The 22,123-nt window shown below is 39.8% G+C and overlaps 2 protein-coding genes across 2 annotated transcripts; both read right to left on the bottom strand.

The window, feature by feature from the left end:
* Window positions 1-25: 25 nt before the first annotated feature.
* On the bottom strand, window positions 26-2,963 carry LOC109918649 (secreted phosphoprotein 24-like). Its single transcript, XM_020518581.2, has 8 exons — window positions 2,844-2,963; window positions 2,598-2,701; window positions 2,289-2,417; window positions 1,961-2,092; window positions 1,801-1,845; window positions 1,132-1,191; window positions 361-405; window positions 26-240 (listed from the first exon to the last, which is right to left on the bottom strand). The coding sequence occupies exons 1-8, from the start codon at window positions 2,893-2,895 to the stop codon at window positions 208-210; spliced, it is 600 nt and encodes a 199-aa protein (XP_020374170.2). The 5' UTR covers window positions 2,896-2,963; the 3' UTR covers window positions 26-207.
* A 12,066-nt stretch (window positions 2,964-15,029) lies between these two features.
* Window positions 15,030-20,716, bottom strand: LOC125483477 (secreted phosphoprotein 24-like). The gene is made up of 6 exons (XM_048598703.1): window positions 20,665-20,716; window positions 20,419-20,522; window positions 20,115-20,242; window positions 18,075-18,207; window positions 16,471-16,512; window positions 15,030-15,089 (listed from the first exon to the last, which is right to left on the bottom strand). Exons 1-6 carry the CDS (start codon window positions 20,714-20,716, stop codon window positions 15,030-15,032), a joined length of 519 nt encoding a protein of 172 aa, XP_048454660.1.
* Window positions 20,717-22,123: the final 1,407 nt, after the last annotated feature.

Here is a 22,123-nt window from a genome sequence, read left to right as displayed (position 1 = left end):
TACACTTTTAATGTGAATCACAGAATACAACAAACATACATTAAAGGACAGAACATTTACAAACTATAGAATCTCCCAGTTACAGTGAAACGTACAGCCACAGGCCTCAGGTTTATATAGGAACAAGTAGAGTCAATACATCTTCTTTATTTGGAATGAGGTCTTGTGTTCAGACCAAGTCCAGTCTTTCAGAATTTTCATTCCTGGTTAGTGTCGGGATCTTGAATCATCGTAGTATTCCTGGAGTGAACAGAATGAAGACAATGGTCATTTTCAGATAGACTGAGTTCATTGTTTTATTGCTGTTGATGATCATGATCTCGAGACAGTTCTCTGACACAGATCCCAGTTTATACTCACATTTGAGGACACATCGAGTGATCTTTCTGACGACTTAATATTCAACTGTTTAAAAAAAAAGAATCATCTGGTTATTGAGCGAAATCAATGACTCACCTATCAAATGTTATTGAGTATTGCAATTATCTTTGAACCAAAGATTTCTCTGATTGTTAAACCATAAATGAGGAAATTTTAACTAGTTAAATTTCCTACACATACAAAATATTTGCATAAAAACACTGAGCTGCCTCACACTTTATTGTGATGCAACTGAATCCAAGTTTCAGCAGATTATTTGAATCAATAATTATCTGATCAAGAATCTCAGATTAAACTCGCATTTAGAGAGCTTTCCAGTGGTATTTCTGTTGACTTGTTTTCACCTGGAATATGAAGATTAGTACTTAGTATTTTTGAAATAATCTTGATTTTTAGAATCAGTTATAAATCAAAAGTTTAAATGATATCAGATTATAAATGAGGAAATGAGAACATTTTGAAGTTCAGAATCTGGATTCAGTCACTCTGTGATAATTCCTCTCCAACTCTTACTGTTCTCCAGTGAAGTAGTAATCAATGCAGCCCGGGGACAGCAGTGGATTGGTAAGTTAGATGGCTAGAATTTGATTTAGAATAATGACAAAAGTGTGGGCCCTATTCCTGCACAAGCTGAGGTACTTCTTGTTACTAACTTCCTCACCATGCCTCATGCTGTAAAGCACAATTAGCAAGTCTTAGTCAATGAGAATGCAAAATAACAGAAAATGAGATAATTATCTGACACAATACCTCATCGATGCTCAAATTTGGAGAGTCCTCGAGTGATGTCTCTGCTGACTTGCTTTTCCACTGGAAGAAAATATTCAGATTTTTAAATTTAGGATTTTGTAAATAATCTTGATTTTTAAAACCACCTTCCAACAAAAGGTTTAACTGATATTAGATTATAAATAGGAAGTATCAACAGTTTGAATTTCCAGGTTAGGATTCAGTGACTCAGTGCTGGAGTGAAGAAATTCTGACCAACTATCTTCGGTTCTCTGACCCTGGGACAGTGTAGCTGTGATGTTGTTGGACAGGTTAATGGAGGCTGCAATTCTGCTCCAATTTGGCTTTGTTGTGCTAAATCGGCAGGTCCCTCCAGCACTGTCCAGTGATTTGTGTCTGTTATTGATAGAAATGTAAGAGTAACTGTTCTCCTACTGCCCCCATTTGTACCTGTCCAGCTCTGTGAATGTTCAGCTGATTTTCTCTTTAGCGGAGACTTTCTCTGTATTTGGGTTTCAGCATTAGAATGTGTGAAACTCCACTCCCTCCCATACCTATCCAACAATACCTCAGCTTAAAATAAAGTGCCATCTTGCACTCCATTCAGACACAATTGGGGCCTTGAGTTTTAAATTTTTGTTCATAATTATGCTCAAGAAAATATTTTTACAAATTTCAATTTATACTCACGTCCAATGATTCTTCAGTTGATATCTGTTTTGATCTGGTTTTGACCTATATTAAAAGATTAATAATTCTCAATTTAGCTGAGTAAACCAATGAAAGATTTTGTACCTTATCTGAAATGATAAGACTTCAATTGTCCTGATGAGTATAATTGTGAGGTTACCTCATTGCTGTTTTCGTTTGATTCTAATAAGTCACTGTTGCTGTCAACCATCTTCAACCCTTGACACTGTACATCAATGTCAACGACCTCATTAGCAAAATATTCAACATGGCTTTTGCACAAACCTTTCTGCTATCAAAATAAAAGAGAGTTTTTTTTAAAAAAAATTATTGATTGGCAGCAAATTTTGCTAAGATACGGTGAGTTTCTGTGATATCACTAAGTACACATGTCTTTTCTATGATATAACCCAGTACACTCCATCCTTTTTATTAAAAACCTCCCTATACATGAGGGTTTGGATGTGAAAATGTAACTCAGAACTTACTGCAGCCTTTTTGGGATGGAAGTAACAGCTGGGATCATCAAATTCCAGTCCAGAATTCTTGGAGCAGATGGTTTCTTTCACAGAGAATGTTAAATCCACATTGTACGACAGTTTTCCTGTGCGATAAATCTAATGAGAGGAAAACAGTTCATTAGTGTCTGACTATCTGATATTCTTACTCTCATTCTCTCATCAACATAAGTGTAGTATAACATTCTGCTTCTGCTTAAATATCTGTGTCGAACTGCACTCAGTAATATTCTTGTCGAGTTTAGACAGTGAAACGGACTGAGACCAGGGCACACTTACATCCTTCACTCTTCTCCTGGTTATCCCACACAGATTGCTGATCTCAGTGATTTGGTTCAGTTTAATGACAGATGCCCTCAGAGCATCCTTAGGGCTCGGTATTCCTGTCAAGAGAAAAAGAAAGTTGTACAAAACATTCCGGAGTTCTTCAGCAAGTTATTTTTACACATTGGTGATATCTCAGCGAGTGAGCCTCATTGGCAATAACTTGTTGCTCAATGGGGTGCTGCTCTCTCTGGTACCTACCTGAGCAGTGGAGAATCTGCACTGCAGCAATGGTGAGGAGGAAGGCTTTCATTCTGCCTCTTGTGTGATCAGCTGGCTGCTTTCTCAGAGTAAAGGAGCTGCTTCTCTCTCTTGCTCTGCCCTTTCCTTGCTGCGTTCAGTCTTTATATCTCGCGCCTCCACCACATTCAAACACTGACTCATATTTACTCAGTTTAGTCATGGGCAGGGAAAGCTGCTGCCAAATGGCTCTAATATAGTCAGAACGTCCGCCCAGTATCGTCGTCATGTTTAGAATTGGTGAGATCAGAGATTGCTCCTCAGAATTTGAAATAATGAACTCAGTTAAGAGAAGACATGATTTTCTGTAATTTATAGAAGGTCATGCTCTGTTCCTTAGGGATAGCTGCTAGAATTATTTTGATGCAGGATTGGTGACATCATTTACAATATTTCCTGTATCAAACATTTCAGAGGATCTGCTGCAAATACTGGTACACTACTTCACCAAATGCTTAATGTAAAGAAGCATTTTAACATAAACAAGCTTTTGATTACTGTGTGACAATCGTATTCTGACATTTTTAGATGCATTTCCCATTTTTGTTTTCCTCTCCTGAGCTTCTTGATGGGGTTTGGTTCCATTTGAACCAGTGGCTGACATTTGACCCAGCTGTACCTATCTTCCATGTCTAGGCAGAAACTGGAAGTGTTGATTGGCTATTTCACTGTGGGGTCCACAGCAAATGAAACAAACTCACACAGACTCACAGCGCAGCTTGCAAATGAAAACACAAAACTGATTTCAAATATGTTTGTGGTCAAGTTCAGCTGACTGAGCTTAGACTGAACCTCAAGCTATCTACCTCTAGTCTGTGTACCTGAGTACCACATCAGGTAGAATCTTTTTTCCCTACTAGGCCATTGGTGAAGGTGGAGTTTCTGCCCCTTTGAAATTCCATAGCAAATTTAGACCTGGAAAGGTGGTAACATGTATATTTTAGTTGTGAAGAGATAGGAAACAACATCTTCACTGCAGAAAGTGGGAAATTCCTTGATGAGATGAACAATGACCATTTTGATAGAACATAGCATTCCTTGCCCCTACCACTCTCTGAGTAAAGAACCTACCTCTGACGTCTCCCCTATATCTACCTCCACTCACTTTAAAACTATGCCCCCTCGTAATAGCTACCTCCACACTAGGAAAAAGTCTCTGGCTGTCCACTCTATCTATACCTCTGATCATTTTGTACGCCTAAATTGTTTTAAAAAGGCAGGGAATCCTTGTAGAGAATTGAATACACAGGAACGGATTTAAATTTTTTAAAGCAATAAATTACTGACCAGTAATACCATTTAAAGTTTTATTGAAAGAGTTCAACACAATATTACATAGAGTGAAAAAGAATGAAGGATATACTCGCTTATGAAGACCCTATAAGTTATTCAATGTATTTAAATTAAAGCAGCATTGGTTAATAGAAGAATGCAAGCAGCAAGAACAGCTGATTTAAGGTAATATTGGAATGATAAAGATTTAAAATACCTTTACAAAAATAACATTACTCACTAAGAAAAAAAATGGAAACAGACATAATATTCCCAGCCATTTCAATGTCAGGGAAGGACTGTACAGAATACATGACTAGACTTTATGGCAGCACCAGTTCTTAAGTGTTGCTTCAAAGTTAGTTACCAAGACTAGAACTGTTCAAGTTAATAGATTATTATATCCAGTGGTCAATTGCAAATAATGTTCTTAACAGACAAAGCATTGAGAGTACAAACACTTTTAACCATGTCCTAAAGGTTTTTAATAATTACTTTCAATTTGTTACAGATGAAATTGTGTGAGCAAGATTTATTGGAAAAGAAGAAGAATCCATAAATGGTTTTATTAAACTCTATTTGAAATTGGTGAAGTACTTTGAATACAAAGCTTTGAAAATCAAATTCATAAGTGTCAGAATTATTGTTGAAATTCTTCATGAAACTTTGTCATATTTCTTCAAATCCAGGAAAGAGTTATCTTTGGAGGAAGCCATTTTTGCTTCCAGCAAAAGCCAGAAGCAAAAACCAGAAAGTGTCATGGACAGCTGCAGAGAGGAGAAGACCAACACTGAGGTGTGTTTTGCCTCCAGCAATGTATTTATTTTACCTGATGCAGCAATGATTACATTATCCTTCGCCACATGAGAACCAGACATGGGTAACATGGTATTGACAGATCCAACGGACGTTTATCTGATCTCACGGATATATAAAAATATTACCTTCACAGGCACTTTATTTCCGGGGCGAAAGTTAAGCTTTGAGGTTACAAAGGGCAGCATGTGTGTTATGCTGCAAGGGGCCTGAGTTATGATGAATTCTGAGACCCTTAAACTCTCAGGTCACGTGCTACGATGCAGTGATGATACCATGAGCATGTCTGTTAAATGCATCCTGACACACCAATTGTGAGACACAATGCCAAAAGTATTACATCAAGAGGGCAAGAAAATCTATTTACTTTATAAGTTATGGACATTCTAGCGAGGCTCATGACAAGCCTGCACCCAGAACAAGCTAAACACCGAATGCTAAAATCCAGATCGGTTCTACTGGATAACAAGGGCTCACAGGCATAGACAAAATCCAGACATCACTAAGAAATGCTACATTCACAAAACTGTAGGTCATTAGAACATGCACACAGGAGCATGCCGAGCATATGCAGAAGTAAAAGACAGTTTCAAAACAGCAGGAGTACCTGTAGTCATACAAATAAAGAGGGCTATATTGTAGAATGATGAGATGTGTAGGTGAATCGCAAGTCACAATACAAGACAACACAAATATGGGAGTTGAATTGAGTTGTTTTTAGTTCACTCATGGGACATGGGCATCACTGGCTGGGCTAGTATTTATTTTCCATGCTTAGTTGCCCCTGAAAAGGTGGTAGCGAGCTGCCTTTTTGAAATGCTGCAGTCCATGTGCTGTAGCTTGATTCACAATGCCGGTGGGGAGGGAATTCCAGGATTTTGACCCGGTGATAGTGAAGGAACAGCAATACATTTCTAAGTCAGGATGGCCAGTGGCTTGGAGGGGAACTTGTTCACAATCAAGCAACTTCACTTTTAAGCCTGCACGCATGTCTCAACCTGAATTTCATCAGAAGATTGGATTGATAAACCCCCACAGAACAACTGATCTGGAAGCTAATATTTGTCTAAATATTGGTCCATGACTAAATGTCATTCAACAGTGTGTCAAGAAGTAGCAAATAGATAATTCAGTGGGCTCGAGACATAAATTATGTTGACATAATGAACAGTTTAACATTGTGATTGTCATAGAGAAAGCAACAAACTTCACATGACTAGTGAAAATGCTCAAATTTCTATCTTCTAAAATAGAAGTAATTTCCAGTGAGAGATATTACTGAACGAACAGCAATATTTCAGCAACATGACTGAGACTCTGTAAAAGTTTATTTCACATGTCAAACATCCATGGCAGTGAGTGAAGCCATCCAGTGTGATCAACACTCCAGGGAAATGAGCTGCAAATGACTTAATGGGAGCCAGACCAAAGTCCACTGATGCAGGACATGGAAAAAATGGTGAAATTGCCTGATCTAAGTATCCAGGATAATGCAAATAAAGAGACTGCCGCTTCCAGTGAGAGAGCCTAGTCTAGAAATCTAAAACAATAAGGAAGAAAGTATTTGCTTCAACAGAGTAACTGTGTTCTATGACAACCATTTATGGATTAAAGATCTACCAGATGATGTTATGGGGAAATTGTATGAAGTAGCAGACAAGAGTTCACCTATGAAAGAAATTTAGGAAAATAAGTACCATCTAGCTAAGATAATGGAACAATAATAAGATCGACACAGACCAGGTGCTCATGAAGTGTATCCAAGGAATAAAAATATTCTCCAGCAGAGAAACGATCTATAGATCAGAATCAGGGTTAACAGTCCTCAAGCAAAAGACTTACTATGCTTCCATATGCGAAGAGAATGCTTTCTTAGAAAAGTGCAAAACATCTGTATCACCTGCATTTGCGAAATTAGAGACTTGGGGAGAGATGGGGTAATGGTAAATGCAATGTAGTGATACATTTGATTGTATAATTGGTAAACAGTAGGGAAATTGCTTGTGGAGGAGATGTTGCCTTAGGTAATGGTTCTGAAGAGATTAATGTTCATAGTGCATTGGCCTCACTCATTCTGCTGATGTACAGGTCTGTTGAGTATTCTGTTTTTATTTCAAAAGTCTTGTTGAACTCAATGTCTAACCTGGAAGAGTTGCAGATCAGTTTTTAGATTAGATAGTTTCAGAGAAGACAAAACTCCCAAACTCTTCTCCCCCACTCCCCCCTCCGCCCGACTCATGGATCTTCAGATTAACATCATCACATGGCATTTGGATTTGATGATGGAGATACAGTAAATATTTTTCTGCAGGACCTGCTCACTGTTTACCCTGAACTGATGTTTGTCATGTCCTCACCTCATATCATTCAGGTTCATACTTTCCCCTTCTCCACAGGGACTGAAACCTATGCACAGTCCCCAAAAAGTGGGTAAGCAGGAAGGCATGACCGCAGAGCTCTCTACAGCCGTCAATAAACCCTCAGTCCAAAACAAATCTCTCACAGACACACAGTCTTTGGGTTGAGACAGGAAGTTCTACTCTAGCTTTTGGCAGGAGCAGATATATCTATACCAGCCCCCTAAGGTGTCTGTAATTATGCCTGATCAAATTGGCTGTAATTATTGCAGTGGTGCAATAAACTTTCTCCTTTTGTAATAAGTGTGTCTTGTCTGTGGGTGCTGTATTGTAATATATCTTCCAGTGCTCTTAACTAGATAGGCCTGAGACAAAGGAGCATTGGTGGAAGCAAATCGCCCTGGACCTCCTTACCCAGTACCACGTACTGATAGAAATGGAAAATACCACAAGATATCAGGAGTGGTCCTCTGGGAGGATACCACACAGTGAGTTTGTCCTGTCATTGTAATGTCAGAGACCCAAAGTCACGTTCTCCGCCCGTCAGTCTAAGGAAACAAATGAGAATGATCCCACACAAAACAGAATTCCCACTCCCCTTTGCGTTGCTAACCTTCTGACTTTATAAGGTATATTTCCTCATTTCATGTCATAATCGAGACTATAGATTAAAGTTTCACAAAGAATAAAAACCATAGGAATATTGATATTCATGCTGTGATGTGATGACAGACTACCTGGCATTCTTTCTGTCTCTGACAATCCTGGGAGTGTTTTATTCCTAAATCTGGATAAATATATTATGTTGTTGTTGTTGTTGTTGTTGTTGTTGTTGAGAGGGCCACATTGGAGCCATTCAGATTGTTTACCACCTTATGCCAAAACTATCAGTGCTGTGGTAAAACCCCGAAATACACGTGCTGTGGTGTTGTGTATTAAATCACTGTTCGTGGTTGGAGGATCGACTCCAAACTCTTTCAATTATTTCACTCCAGCTGCCAATGCAGAGACGTAGTTGAAATTTATTTTGCGTGCCTGTAAGAATCACTGATGTCACAATGTCATCTGACTGCAGCGTTTGAGAAAGAAACACTGAGAGCGAACGCCACGAGTTCTAACTTCCTCATCACTGATAACCGAGGTCAGACAAGTACAAGCGTAGGTCCTCCATCCAAAGATTTGTTTTGGTTTGAGGGTTTATTGACGGCTGTAGAGAGCTTTGTGGTCACGCCTTCTTGCCTGCCCACTTGTTGGGGGCTATACATAGGTCTCAGTCCCTGTGGAGAAGAGGAAAGGACAAGACTGAGTGATGTGGGGTGAGGAAATGACAAACATCAGTTCAGGATAACAAACAGTGAGCAGGTCCCGTCGAAAAATATTTATTATCCATCATCAACTCCAAACGCCTATGTGACGGTGATAATTTGAAGATCTATGAGCATTGTGAAGGGGGAAAGAGGAGTTTGGGAGTTATACCTTCTCTGAAACTTTCTAATGTAAAAACTGATCTGCAACTCTTCCAGGTTAGACATTGAGTTCAACAAGATTTTAGAGGTAAAAACAGAAAGTGTTGGAGAAACTCAACAGGCCTAGTAGTATCTGTGGAGGTGGATCTTCGTATCGAACTTGAAACATTCACTCTATTGCTGTCTTCACAGATGCTGCCAGAGCTGCTGAGTTTCTCCAACACTTTCTGTTTCTTTTTCGTCAGATTTCCAACATTCTCAGTATTTTGCTTTTAGTTGAAGACTTAATTGTGCATTGATGCCCTTTGTGGATTACTTCATGTTTCTCTGCATAACATATACACATATAGTCAGGTTCTGTTGAATCAGTTATCTTAAAGTATATTTACAACATTAACTCCTTGTAAGAGTGGCAAATCACAGATTTACATACATAGTCTGGATTCTGTGCTTATAGATGTTACCGTACTTTGTGCTCAAACAATCAACTGACTGTACTGGTCGCATTACACAAAGGGAGTGCCTGAAGGCAAGGCAAGTAACTTTATGCTGGAACTTCCTGTAAGGTAAAGGCCTCTCTGGTCTGTGCTGTATGACATAATACAACACTCATCCCCCGGATGATTTTTTTACATTTTTTGAGTATGACGCATGTGTTTCTACAGTGTAGACACACAAACCCACCAGTAAGGAAGCAAATAAAATGGAATTCAATTACCAACATTGAATGACTCCCAGATTTTCCATGCTGTGTTCTTGCTTAAACAACTGGTTTAGAGTAGATAATTTTTTTTTCTAACAGCAGGTAATAATTCATCATTTACTGTAAGATAATTCTGAAAGGAATCATAATGTATGCATAATAAATTTGATAACTATGTCAACACAAATTCACAACTTAATGCCAAATCCATTGCACTTTTGAAAAGAAAAAGTTAAATCCCAGTTGGTAATCTATCCTGTGTTCCTCCAAGACCTGTTAGATAGAGCTTTGTATATGTTTTCTTTTTCAGTCACAGTGACTGTGAGTAAAGGCAATGTCAACATCATCCCACTCTCATTAGAGAGAGCGATGACAGATGGTGATGGTTTGATCTGAGGATCACCATACCTCAGGCAAGGGGTGAGATTGAGAAAGTAACACAGTGTGGAGCTGGATGAACACAGGAGGCCAGGCAGCATCAGAGGAGTAGGGAAGCTGACGTTTTGGGTCGGGACCCTTCTTTCTGGATTTCTGCTCCTCCAGCTCCACATTGTGTTATCTCAGACTCCAGCATCGGCAGTTCCTGCTATCTCTGAGATTGAGAAAGTCGGACCTTCATAGTAACCTCAGCCTGTACGGCAATTGAACCCATGTTGGGGGTGTCACTCTGCATTCCCATCCAGCCAACTAACCCCTTTTGAAAGTTTTGCATTTGGATGTTCTCAAACCACTAAGCCTTCAGTTAACAGCCAAATACAATAGCCGATTGTGCCACAAGACTGAATAAGTCAGCGATGGTTAAAATGCACAGAGAAGAAAATGGGAAGCGTTTCAGGTATTGGGATCTACTTGAGTTATAAGATTGTCACTTTAGTATTCTTCTGCTGTCTCGCTGAACCTTTGGGGGACAGGATTCTAACATCACACAATGCGAGCATTTTTCTGATTTGGCAGTTCCTTGCTTCCCCACATGATGGCAGCTCCGAGTAATTATGTTAGTGAGAACTGTCAGAGCTGACTGCTGAGCTCTCCCTGTTCCTCTGTGTGTTTGTCTCAGGGAAAGAGGAGCTAGAGACAGTTTAGGCTTGTCAGGAAACATGTGAGGATGTGACCAGGAAGAGTTTATGAACATATAAAATTATTTTCGGACCTCCAAACTCAGGAACATTTACCTTCACAGCCTTAAATAAAAATCCACTCCACTGCTGATAATTTATTGAGCCCTGTTGTAAATTAAGCCGTCAGGATCGAAAATGTCCATTTGCCTGAAACCTTTTGCTATTTATTTTAGGATTTCAGATTTACTTTAATCATGCCATTAATCTTGCCTATCACTCTACTGTTGTATCTCAGTCATATTTCCTGTCAAAGTTGGAAACTTTTTCCTCATTGTTCATTTCTCCAGCATGAGGAATCATTTTAATAATTGTTCTTTGCACAAACTCTGGGGTTTGAATGCCTCAACTGAGTCTTTGTGACCAGAAATGGTCAATCAATTTTAAAAAAGACAAAGCACATTGATACTTGAAGCATTTCTCATGGTGCAAAGTTAAACATAAGGTTTGTATTTTAATATGCTTCTTGCAGCTGATAAAACTTGGGAATCAGGGAGAGTCATACTTTAATTAATTAGAGTCATACCTAACACAAAGAGGATGGTGGTTGCTTTGTGGAGGCTAATCCTTTCAGCCCCAGGACACTTCTACTGGAGTTCCGTTGGGTTATGTCCTAGCCTTCATTGGTGAGCTTTCCTCCAACATAGCATCTGAAGTGGAGGTGTTTACTTTCATGACTCACTGGGGTAGCAGTGGGAAATCAAACCTCGCTTTTCTGAGAGTTGTCACAAAAGTTAAAGTGTTTATAAAAGTATGCAAGATTCCCCAGTTTCCCTGTCATTTTAAACACAGGTCAACAGATAATGTGAACCTGGTTTCTGTGCTGAACAAGAATGACATTATTATGTGTAAATAGGTTTTAGCTACAGTAAGCAAAATTGAATCATCAACATATAATTCTAATCAATAAAATTCAAAGCCCTTTATAGAACTCTGCCTACACACATACAGAAAGAGACAAAAAGACAATTAGTGTTATGGGTGAAGGGAAAAACTGGGAAAACAATTCAATGGTTCCTGTCCAATGTTTGCTGAGTTGATCATTTTGCCTTGCCTGGACTTACTGTTCATTGACCTCTCTCTTTCTCTCTTTCTTTCAGTGCTTTTCTTTGCTAGCAGGAGATATAAAACAACTGTTTCACAAATTATGAAACCTCGGATTTATGGTTACAAATAACAACTTACAGCAACTGGTAAGGGAAAAATAAATTGGCTTTCTTCAAGCTTTGTGTGTGTTTTTTTTTGCTGCAGAAACAAGGACACCACCTCTCCCACCAGAGGTCCAAAGGCTTTGCACCTATAAGCTTTCCAGCTCGCTAAGAGCCAATCAGGTAAATGTTGCAGGCAGATGGTCTTACTCTTCAACACCTAATCACAGCTCAATAAACCAATCAGCTATTCGTTACTGGCCAAATATCATTTTATACACACACCATGGTGCCAGTTCGTCTGCAACTAACCCACTGGTTGAACAAACACCAATATAAATATTACCTACATTAAGTGCTCATTGCTCACTATTACGAAGTACAGCAACTCCTTACAAGAGATTTTGCTTTAAGACAGTCCTTTCTCCTCATTTTTGTCCACAATCAAATACATAGAAAAATAAACATATATAGTCTTAACAATGCCAACAAATCCTCAAAGACTGAAACAGAAACAGAAATTGCTGGAGAAACTCAGCAGGTCTGGTAGCATCTGTGGAAAGAAAACAGAGTTAAAGTTTGACATTCGGTGACCCTTCATCAGAACAGTTAGTAGCTAGGAAGAGGTTGTGTTTATGCTGAAGCCAAAGTGGGGAGAAGGAGAGAGATGAGCAGATAGGTAGAGACAGAACCGAGAGAAAGAGAGATATTAATGGGTATGTAAGCTTGGAAATTATGGATAGCAGAGCAGGACAAAAGAGAAGCTGAATGAGTGACAATGAAGAGCTAAGAGTGAGAAAATATGCTGGCTGTGCTGAATGCAACCCAATGTAGTGCGATAATGAGTTTTGGAGTTCATGGGAATGGGTGACTGTGCTAAAAGCAATCCAAGTCATAACAGGACCAGGTGTGGGGTGGTTAAAAAGCATGGAAGGATGGAATCAGACTCTAAAGTTATTGAACTGGATGTTGAGTCCCAGAGGCTGTAGTGTCCCCAAGTGGAAAATGGGATGTTGTTCTTTGAGCTAGTGCTAAGGCTCACTAGAGCAGTGTAACAGGCCTGTGAAAGAAATGTTGGGAGTGGGAACATAGTGATGTGCTGAAGTAGCAGGCAACTGGAAGCTCAGCGTCATTTTCGTGGACAGAATATAGGTATTCTGCATAGTGGCCACCCAGCTTCTGTTTCGTCTCCCCAGTGTAGAGCAGGCTATATTGTGAACAGCGAATATAGTAGACTAGACTGAGTGAACTGCAAGTAAATTGCTGCTTCACCTGGCGCCTTGGATGGTGAGGAGTGAAGAGGTACACGGGCAGGTATTACACCTTTGGCGATTGCATGGGAAAGTGCCTCAAGAGTGCAACTACAAGAACAATCAAGATGCTCATTAACAAAGCAGTCTGCTTAATCGGCAACCCATCCACTAATTTAGAACACCAACACCGTTGCACTGTGTCAGCAGTTTGTACCATCTGTAAGGTGACCTGCAGCAAATCACCAAACCCTCTCTGACCTTCTGAATTGGCGACCTTTACCACCTACGAGACCAATGGCAGCACATACATGGGAACATCACCACCTACTAGTGCCCCTCCAAGCGACACAGCATCCTGACTTGGAAATATATCACTTAACAGCTCTGTGGGTGTACCTACTCTCAAGGACTGCAGAAGTTCAAGAGGCAGCTCGCTACCAGCTTCTCAAAGGTTAATCAGCATCAGAAATAAACTATGGTTTTGTATCAGATTTTGGAGAGAGTGAAAATTTAAATTGAAAAATAGGGTGCTGATAAAGAGGACAGCTTTGTTCTGTGGATGATGCTGAGCTTGTTGAGTGTTTGTTTGAACCGTACTCATGTAGACAAGTGGGGAGTAATTTATCCCACTCTTGACCTGTACCTTGTAAATGATGGGCAGGCTTTCAGGAGTCAGGAGGTGTGTTACTTGCTGCAGAATTCTGAAATTCTGACCTTCTCATGTAGCCACAATATTTATATGGCTGGTTCAATTCAATTTCCATCCAATGGTAACCCCAGGATGTTGATGATGAGTGATTGAGATATGTTTAATGTTATTTTACAAGAAGTGGCAATGGTTAGATTCTCTCTTGGTGAAGCTGGTCATTGTTTGGCACTCATGTGGCAAAAAATATATTTGCCGCCTATCAGCACAAACTTGGGTGTTGTCCTGGTCTTGCTTCATGTGGGCAGACTGCTTCAGCACCTTAGAATTTATGTTTCCATTAAAGATTGTATAATTATCAGTGAATGTCCCCATTTCCATCCATGTGATAGAGGGAACGCCATTGACGAATCAGTTGAAGGTATTTGGGCCTGTGATACTGTGCTGAGGACCTCCTGTAGCAATGTTCTGGGCCTAAGATAATTGACCTCCAACAATCACAATCAGATTCTTTCTTTGTAATTATGATACCAGCAAATGGAGATTCCCATTGACTTCAGTTTCTGTCAGATACTTGAATGCTATGTGCACTCAGATTGTTTCAAGTGCAGTCACTGAACTCTCAGTAGTGGTGTAAATTAGAAGGACTCATGTCACCAACACCAATCCCAGGAAAATTCCACTTAGCATCGTTAGTCCTTATAATCACTGCTTGAACACTCTGGCCCAACAAGCAATATGCAATCCCAACCTCAATTCCACAAATCCATCCCTCCACTTAAAGTTTAAAGTGCATTGGAATTGAAAATTTTGACAAAGACTTTGTAAATTCAGGAACAATTCTCAGAGCATTGTTACAGTGTACTTGGATTGTCACCTTAATCAATTAAGAAATTGGTTCAAGAAAGTCCCTTCCATTTGAAACCCATCCTATATATTATTTCCATGCTGGTTTGAGCACTGTATTACTCTGAACTTCCATACAAAAGCAACATTCAGAAATATTCCCTTTACAATTTTAATGTAATCCAAAAAATACAAGACAACACACACCAAAGGACAGAACATTTACAAATTATAAAATCTCCCAGTTAGAATGAATGTACAGTCAGGAATCCCAGGTCCCCTCACCCTTATGTATAAAAGTAAGTAAAATTAATAACATCTTTTTTTCATCGGAATGTGGGCTTCTTGTGATTACACCAAGCTCAGTTTTTCAGAAGTTCCATTGATGGTTTGTGTTGCGCTCTTGAACTATCATGGTGTTCCTGGATTGAAAAGAGTCAATACAATGGTTCTTTTCAGCTGGTTCAAGTTCAATGTGTTGTTGTTGATGATCATGATCGAGAGACAGTTCTCTGGCACAAAGTCCTAGATGATACTCACATGCAAAGACACATCAAGGAATGTTTCTTTTGATTTGTTTTGCACCTGTGTGTGAACATTTAGATTTATCTTTAAATCAAAGATTGAACTGATTGCTAAACAATTGTTGAGAAAATTGAATATTGCTGAAAAAAGACATACTTTGTTAAAGATTGCACGCATCAGGACAATTTCCAAGAATACCAATTCAAAGGCAATAATCATACAGCATGAAAATTGAGGGCTGATTGGTTGGCAAGTAGAAATTGATTACTATAGCATTGCCATGGAGAATGTACTCATTAATTCTGATTGACAGTTAACTACCGAGCTTTATTTAAATTTTAAACCGAGCAGTTTGATTCTAATTGGCCATGATTCCCCTGAGAAATGTAGCAGCGAATGGCTGTCACCTATTTTGTTGAGTTGAAACAGGTGTGGTGTGTGTGCATGATCTGCCTGTCTTCAAAGAACAACATCATGTTCATTAAAATATGTAGTTTCCAGAGCATGCAAATGTGCCACATTGTGGGCCTGTCAGACAATCCTAAATTGGTTGTCAACATAATTCTTTGTACACTTAGAGTTATCTAGCATTTGCTGGATCATATCAAATGTTAGACAGGATGTTGTGAGTGTTGGAAGCGCATTCTGGTTGTGTACAGTCAGTGCCTCGTTTGTTGTGAACAGCTGAAGGGACATGCTGTTTGATATGATCTACTAGTCTTTGGGACATACAGTTGCATACCTGGTATCACATCAACACTGAAACTCATACACCACATTGTGTGATATGCAGAATTTTGTTTTCGCTTTGCAGCAGCATCCTGTTAGCAGTGAACTACACTTGTCTTGCTACCACACAGTAGCAGTGTAAAACAGCTAGCTTCACCTGTTGTTCAAACTTTTGAGATACCTTACCCTTCCAAGGGAGCCTGAGGTCGACAGGACACTTATCAGGGTGAAGAGTCACCCCATCTGAGGTCCTTCCATGTGTTACTCGTTATACAGTGAAAAATGAGCTGAGCAGGGTCACCATTATATTGCAGGATGCCTTTGATGTGTCCTATGTCAGCATTAAATTTGCACATGGTTCAGGCCCTATTTACAAAGTTGCTATGCCTCCATGCAGAGTCCATTGCCAACTAATTAGCACTCTCTTCTCATTCAGTATAAATATGGGTTTTCCCCTTAAATTTATATTCTTGCAAATTGTCCAGAAGAGTGCAAAATGAAGAGCTTTAATAAAACGTTACATTTTCAGCAAGTATTCCACTGCTAAACTAGCTCATATATAAGGAAGTGTTAATACTTGAAAACTGTAGGCTTTAGACAATTGATTAAAACACAGACCTGCCTTAGACTCTACTGTCATGCAGCGAACTTCAAGTCTCAACAATTTATTGTAGCTGACAATTGTTTGACACAAAACGTAAATTATACTCACATTGGGAGACTTCTCCAATGATTCTGTTGAATTGCTTTTCAACTGGAATATTAAGGTTCACATCTTTCATATTTGTGAAATATTCTTTATTGTTAGAATCATCTCTAAACAGAAGCTTTAAATGATATTGAATTGTAAATGAAGAAGTGATAATACTTTGAGATTTGGACTCAGAACTAGAGTGGAGAAATTCTCACCAAACATCTCCTGCTCATCAATGCAGCAACCATCAATCCAGCCCTGGGCCACTAGCAGTGATTTTTATGGATAAACTAACTCATAGAATCCTTACAGTGTGGAAGGATGGCATTCGGCCCATCACGTTCACTCCCACCCTCTGAAGAGCATCCCACCCAGTCCCATCCCCCTACCCTTTCCCTGTAATCCCTGCATTTCCCATGGCTAGCCACCTAGCCTGCACGTCTCAGGATAATTTAGCATGGCCAAAACCTAAACCTGCACATCTTTGGACAGTGGGAGGAAACCAGAACACCTGGAGGGAACTCACACAGACGCGGGAGAACATGCAAAGTCCACACAGACAGTCACCTGAGGGTGGAATCCAACTCAGGTCCCTGGTGCTGTGAGGCAGCAGTGCTAACCACTGAGCCACCGTGCTGCCCCAGGAGACTGGGAATATCTATTGATTGGGACTTATTGTGATGAATCTGCAATTTCCCTCAAGGAAGAACCAGTGATCAATGTCGATTATTGGTGTGAGTGTAAGAGACACTGCTCTCCTGATGCTGTTATGTTTATGGTTGTCATGATATGGAGGTGCCGGTGTTGGACTGGGGTGGACAAAGTCAGAAGTCACATGACACCAGGTTATAGTCCAACAGGTTTATTTGATAATATAAGCTTTCGGAGCGTTGCTCCTTCATCTGACAAAGGTGCAGCACTCTGAAAGCTTGTGATTTCAAATAAACCTGCTGGATAACCTGGTATCGTGTGACTTCTGACTCTGTTATGTCTGGGTTGAGTTACTGTATACCTTACTTATCTTAGAGCAGTACAGAGTTAATTCTAAATTTAAGCAGTTTAATTACGTGATTTAAAACATTTCAGAACCTTCAATATAGACTTAGTCATAGATAGAAGCAGCGCCTATGTAGAATGATCCTTCTTGAGAGTCATGATTGACTCACTTGCAGGTTAAAGCAGTGAAGTACAGTTTAAAGATTTGTGATCACACCAACTTAAACAAACGTTACAAATACTCTACCATTTGCATCTAACCAGTCCTATGGATACTCAGATGAATTTGTCTTCATTCTTTCAATTTGTTTTTAAGCAACAGACATTCCATCACCAGAATTTTAGACAGAGTAAATTACCATCCCTGAGTACGTTCTGACCCTGTTAAATCCTGGATTTTATACTTCTTAGCTGACAATTCTGATTAACAAGAAAATAATTAAACAACATTCCCAGATAATACTCGCATTTGGTGGCTTCACGAAAGAGGTCTCTTTTGATTTGTCATTTACCTGCAGTAAACTGTAAATATTTCTATGTTTAGAACAAAGGATCAATGAGACATTTGTAAATAATCTGAAATGTTATAAGTTCCATTGTCCTGTTGTATATAATTGGGAGGTTACCTCAATGCTGTTTTCATTCAATTCTGATGAATCACTGTTGCTGTCCACTGTCTTCAGCCCTCGACACTGTACATCAATGTCAACAACCTCATCGGCAAAATATTCAACATGGCTTTTACACAAACCTTTCTCCTGTCAAAAGAGGATTTTTTTTAGGAGATAGTACAAACTGCTGATGCTGGAGTCAGAGATAACACAGTGTGGAGCTGGAGAAACACAGCAGGCCAGGCAGAATCAGAGGAGCAGGAAAGTTGACATTGCTGGCCGGGACCCTTCTTCAGAAATGGATTTTTTTTAACATTTGATTGCCAGCCTATTCAATATGGCACTTACTGTGATTAACTCAAAATACACATCCCTTTTTGTGATATAACCCAGTACGCATGGCCCTTTCAATTGCATAACTCCATACACAATACCCTATTTATGATTGAACTCAGAAAATGTAGCCTTTTATATGGTATAACTCAGGACACACCTGCCTTTTGATGATAAAATGCAGTATATGTAAAACTATGAACATACAAGCTAGAAACAAGAGTAGGCCATTCGGCATCTTAAGACTGTTCCATCATCCGATAAGATTGCTGTTCTTAATGTAACTTCAACTCTGCAATTCCATGTCTCCCTGATAACCTTTCACCCCTTCCTTAACCAGAATCTATCTACCTCTACATTAAGAATATACAAGGACGCTGCATTTCTTTCTTTTTAGACACTAAGTCTTACAACCCTCAGAGAGAAAAAAGCCCTCTTTCTATTAAATTTCCTAAATACTTGCTGTACCTGCATACCAACCTCTTGTGATTCATGCATGAGGGCTCTAGGGATCCCTTTATATCTCAGAGCTTTATAATCTCTCACCATCCAGATAGTATGCTTCTTTTTATTCTTCTTGCAATTTCACATTGTCCTACATGATAGTCCATTTGCCACATCTTTCCCCAATCACTTAAACTATCTATATCTTTTTATAGTCTCCATCTGTATTCTTCACAACCTACTTTTCGATATATCTTTCTGTCATCAGCAACGTTTGCAGCCATACCTTCATCTATGCCATTTATATAAGTTGTAAGCAGTTGAAGTTCCAGCACTGATCCCTGTGACACACTTCTTGTTGCATCAGCTCATAATCTCTGAACCAAAGCTGCTCGAACTTTAAACATTTGCCACACACGTGTTTGCTCTGGGCCAATGTGGCATCCAGGGACTTCCATATGCTGTAACTGTGACACATCAACTATCCTGCTATGCTTCCTATGGTATAACTTAATATACATAGTCCTGTATATTTGAACTGTATGCAAGGTCCTTTCTATAGAAGTGTCGATGCTGAAAATCTGAAACAAAAGCAGAACTTGCTCAAGGCTGCAAGGTCCCTTACTGGATAATGAGAAAATGTTTGTCCAGCCTGTGCATGATGTTCCTTTGCCAACATTTCTGCCTTGATGCCACTGCATTGCTCCAGTGAAACTCTGTACAAATTGAAAGAGCAGCGTCTAATTTTTTGCTTGGGGACCCTGTAGCCTTCAGGATTCAATATTGAGTTCAATAACATTAGTATCTGAACACCTTCTTCCATGTTTATTACTCACCCCCACATCCCAGTTCTTGTCACAACATGGCTTGCTTTCAGCACAGCCGACTCATTTTGTCAATCACGGACCGTATTAACACATACATTGATTTTCTTCTTCCTGGTTTACTATCACCATTTCCTTTCTTCCTCTATCACTCTCTGGGCTCCATCTGCAACTATCAGCTCACTCCTTTCTCACATTCCTCCCACCCGTTATCGTCAAGATAAATACAACTTTTGCCCAGAAGCTATCAGTTCTGAAAAGGGTCACTGGACTTGAAATGTTAATTCTGCTTTCTCTCTACAGATGTTGCTAGACCTGCTGAATTTCTCCAGCAATTTCTGGTTTTGTCACACATAGCCCTTTGTATGATATAATTCAGAGCACACAGTTCTTTACATGATATTACTGAGGACTCATGACAATTTCAATGTGATAATATAATTCAGGACTCATTGCAGTCTTTTTGGGATGAAAGTGGCAACTAGGATCGTTAAATTCCAGTACAAAATTCTTGGGGCAGACAGTTTCTTTCACAGAGAATGTTAAATCCACATTGTATGACAGTTTTCCTGACTGATGAATCTAATGAGAGGGAAACACCTGATTATATCTGAGACTTTTACTCTGGGCTGATTCACCCATCAGTGTGAGTGTAATATTGCATTCTACACCTGCCTAATAATATGTATTGAACTGGGCTCAGTAATATTCCTCCAGTCATTAGAGAGTGAAACAGACTGAGACCAGGGCACACTTACTTCCTTCACTCTTCTCCTGTTTACCCCATACAGATTGCTGGTCTTGGTGATTTGGTTCAGTTTTATGACTGATGCTCTCAGAGCGTCCTTTGGGCTCGGTATTCCTGTCGAGAGAAAAGGAAAGTTGTACGAAACATTCCGGAATTCTTCATTGAGTTATTTTTACACATTGGTGATATCTCAGTGAGTGAGCCTCATTGCCAATAACTTGTTGCTTGATGAGGTGCCGCTCTCTCTGGTACCTACCTGAGCAGTAGAGAATCTGCACTGCAGCAATGGTGAGGAGGAAGGCTTTCATTCTGCCTCTTGTGTGATCAGCTGGCTGCTTTCTCAGAGTAAAGGAGCTGCTTCTCTCTCTTGCTGTGTCCTTTCCTTGCTGCGTTCGGTCTTTATACCCCTCCTCTCCTTCACATTCAATTATATATTTTTATATATTACACTTATATTTACTCAGTTTGGTGGTCCTGGCCAGGGAAAGTTGCTGCCAAGTGACTCCAATATGGGCAAAGATTCCTCCCAGGATCGTCATCGTGTTTAGATTTGGTGAGATCAGAGATTATTCTTCAGAATATGAAATGACAAATGGACAAAGGAGAGGCAATTATCATGTATAATTGGCACAGTGTGTATATCAATTCTCTGGTGTTTACACAGCTAAATTTAGAGTAAACCTTCAGTAAATGGTGCATCACATAATCTTGGATCAAACCTTATTGCAAAAGTAGTGCACAAATTTGCCTGAATAGTCCGTGGAGTGGTCATCACTGTTGACCCTCCACTCCAAGACTCATTCTTTGCACTACAATTGAGCTGTGCATTTCCAATCCAGGCATATGCACTTGGCTTCTACAGGAATATGGTGTGTACCTGCTATCCAACTGTTTTTCATAGTACAGGATCCGTGGGCACTGATAAGCTAAATTATCTATTTATGACACTAGCTTCTGTATTCTGGTAAGTAAGGGTTTAAATGCCTCAAATATCATGTTAACTGTGTTATCTTTGGCTCTATTTCACTCTTAAAATATTCAAAATATTATCCATGATTATTTGTTGTCCTGTGGCTGGAACTTCTTTCTGTTAACAGCCTCTCAACTACCAACATTGTGATTCTCCCTTTTACTCAGTCTCATGTTCACCATTCATGCAAACACTGCATCAATCCTCCTCCACTCCCAACAATGCAACTCTTTTAACATCGATGGGACAGCAGCCAGAGATTCCAGAAGGTGAGTTGGGAGTAGGGAGTGCAGGATGTGGAGAGCACTCTGTATAGTGCAGGTACGGAGGATGAAAGGTCGTGGAGTTGCTTGCAGTCTGTGATGTGATGGAGCGAATGGTGGTGAGCACAGTTCGGCAGGTTGGGAATTGGTGGGTGGAGGGAGGAAGGGGCAGGGGTTGTGGCTAATGCTGTGTATGGAGCGGGTGTATGTTGGGGGAGAGAGCTGTCTGGGAGGGGTGGGGTAGTGGTGAACATTTTCCAGGAGAGTGCTGGGTACTTATAGCTCATGTCTGCATGGTCCTGGCCATCTGATACCACTATCATTGAATAAAACTGGAAATAAGAAGTTGCATGTTCCTGTATAAATATTGTGGATGCGCTAATTCAGTGCAACCTCAGAGTCCTGAGGCATATCTGCCACAGAATTGCCTCTCCCCATTAAGTAAGGCCATTATCTTAAAGGTTCAGTTGCTGAGAAGATGC

Source organism: Rhincodon typus, chromosome 7, assembly GCF_021869965.1.
Source record: "Rhincodon typus isolate 14 chromosome 7, sRhiTyp1.1, whole genome shotgun sequence".
In the NCBI taxonomy this organism is placed as follows: Eukaryota; Metazoa; Chordata; class Chondrichthyes; order Orectolobiformes; family Rhincodontidae; genus Rhincodon; species Rhincodon typus.
Note: the sequence above shows the minus strand (reverse complement) of the source record. Positions and strands in the feature narration are given on the sequence as shown.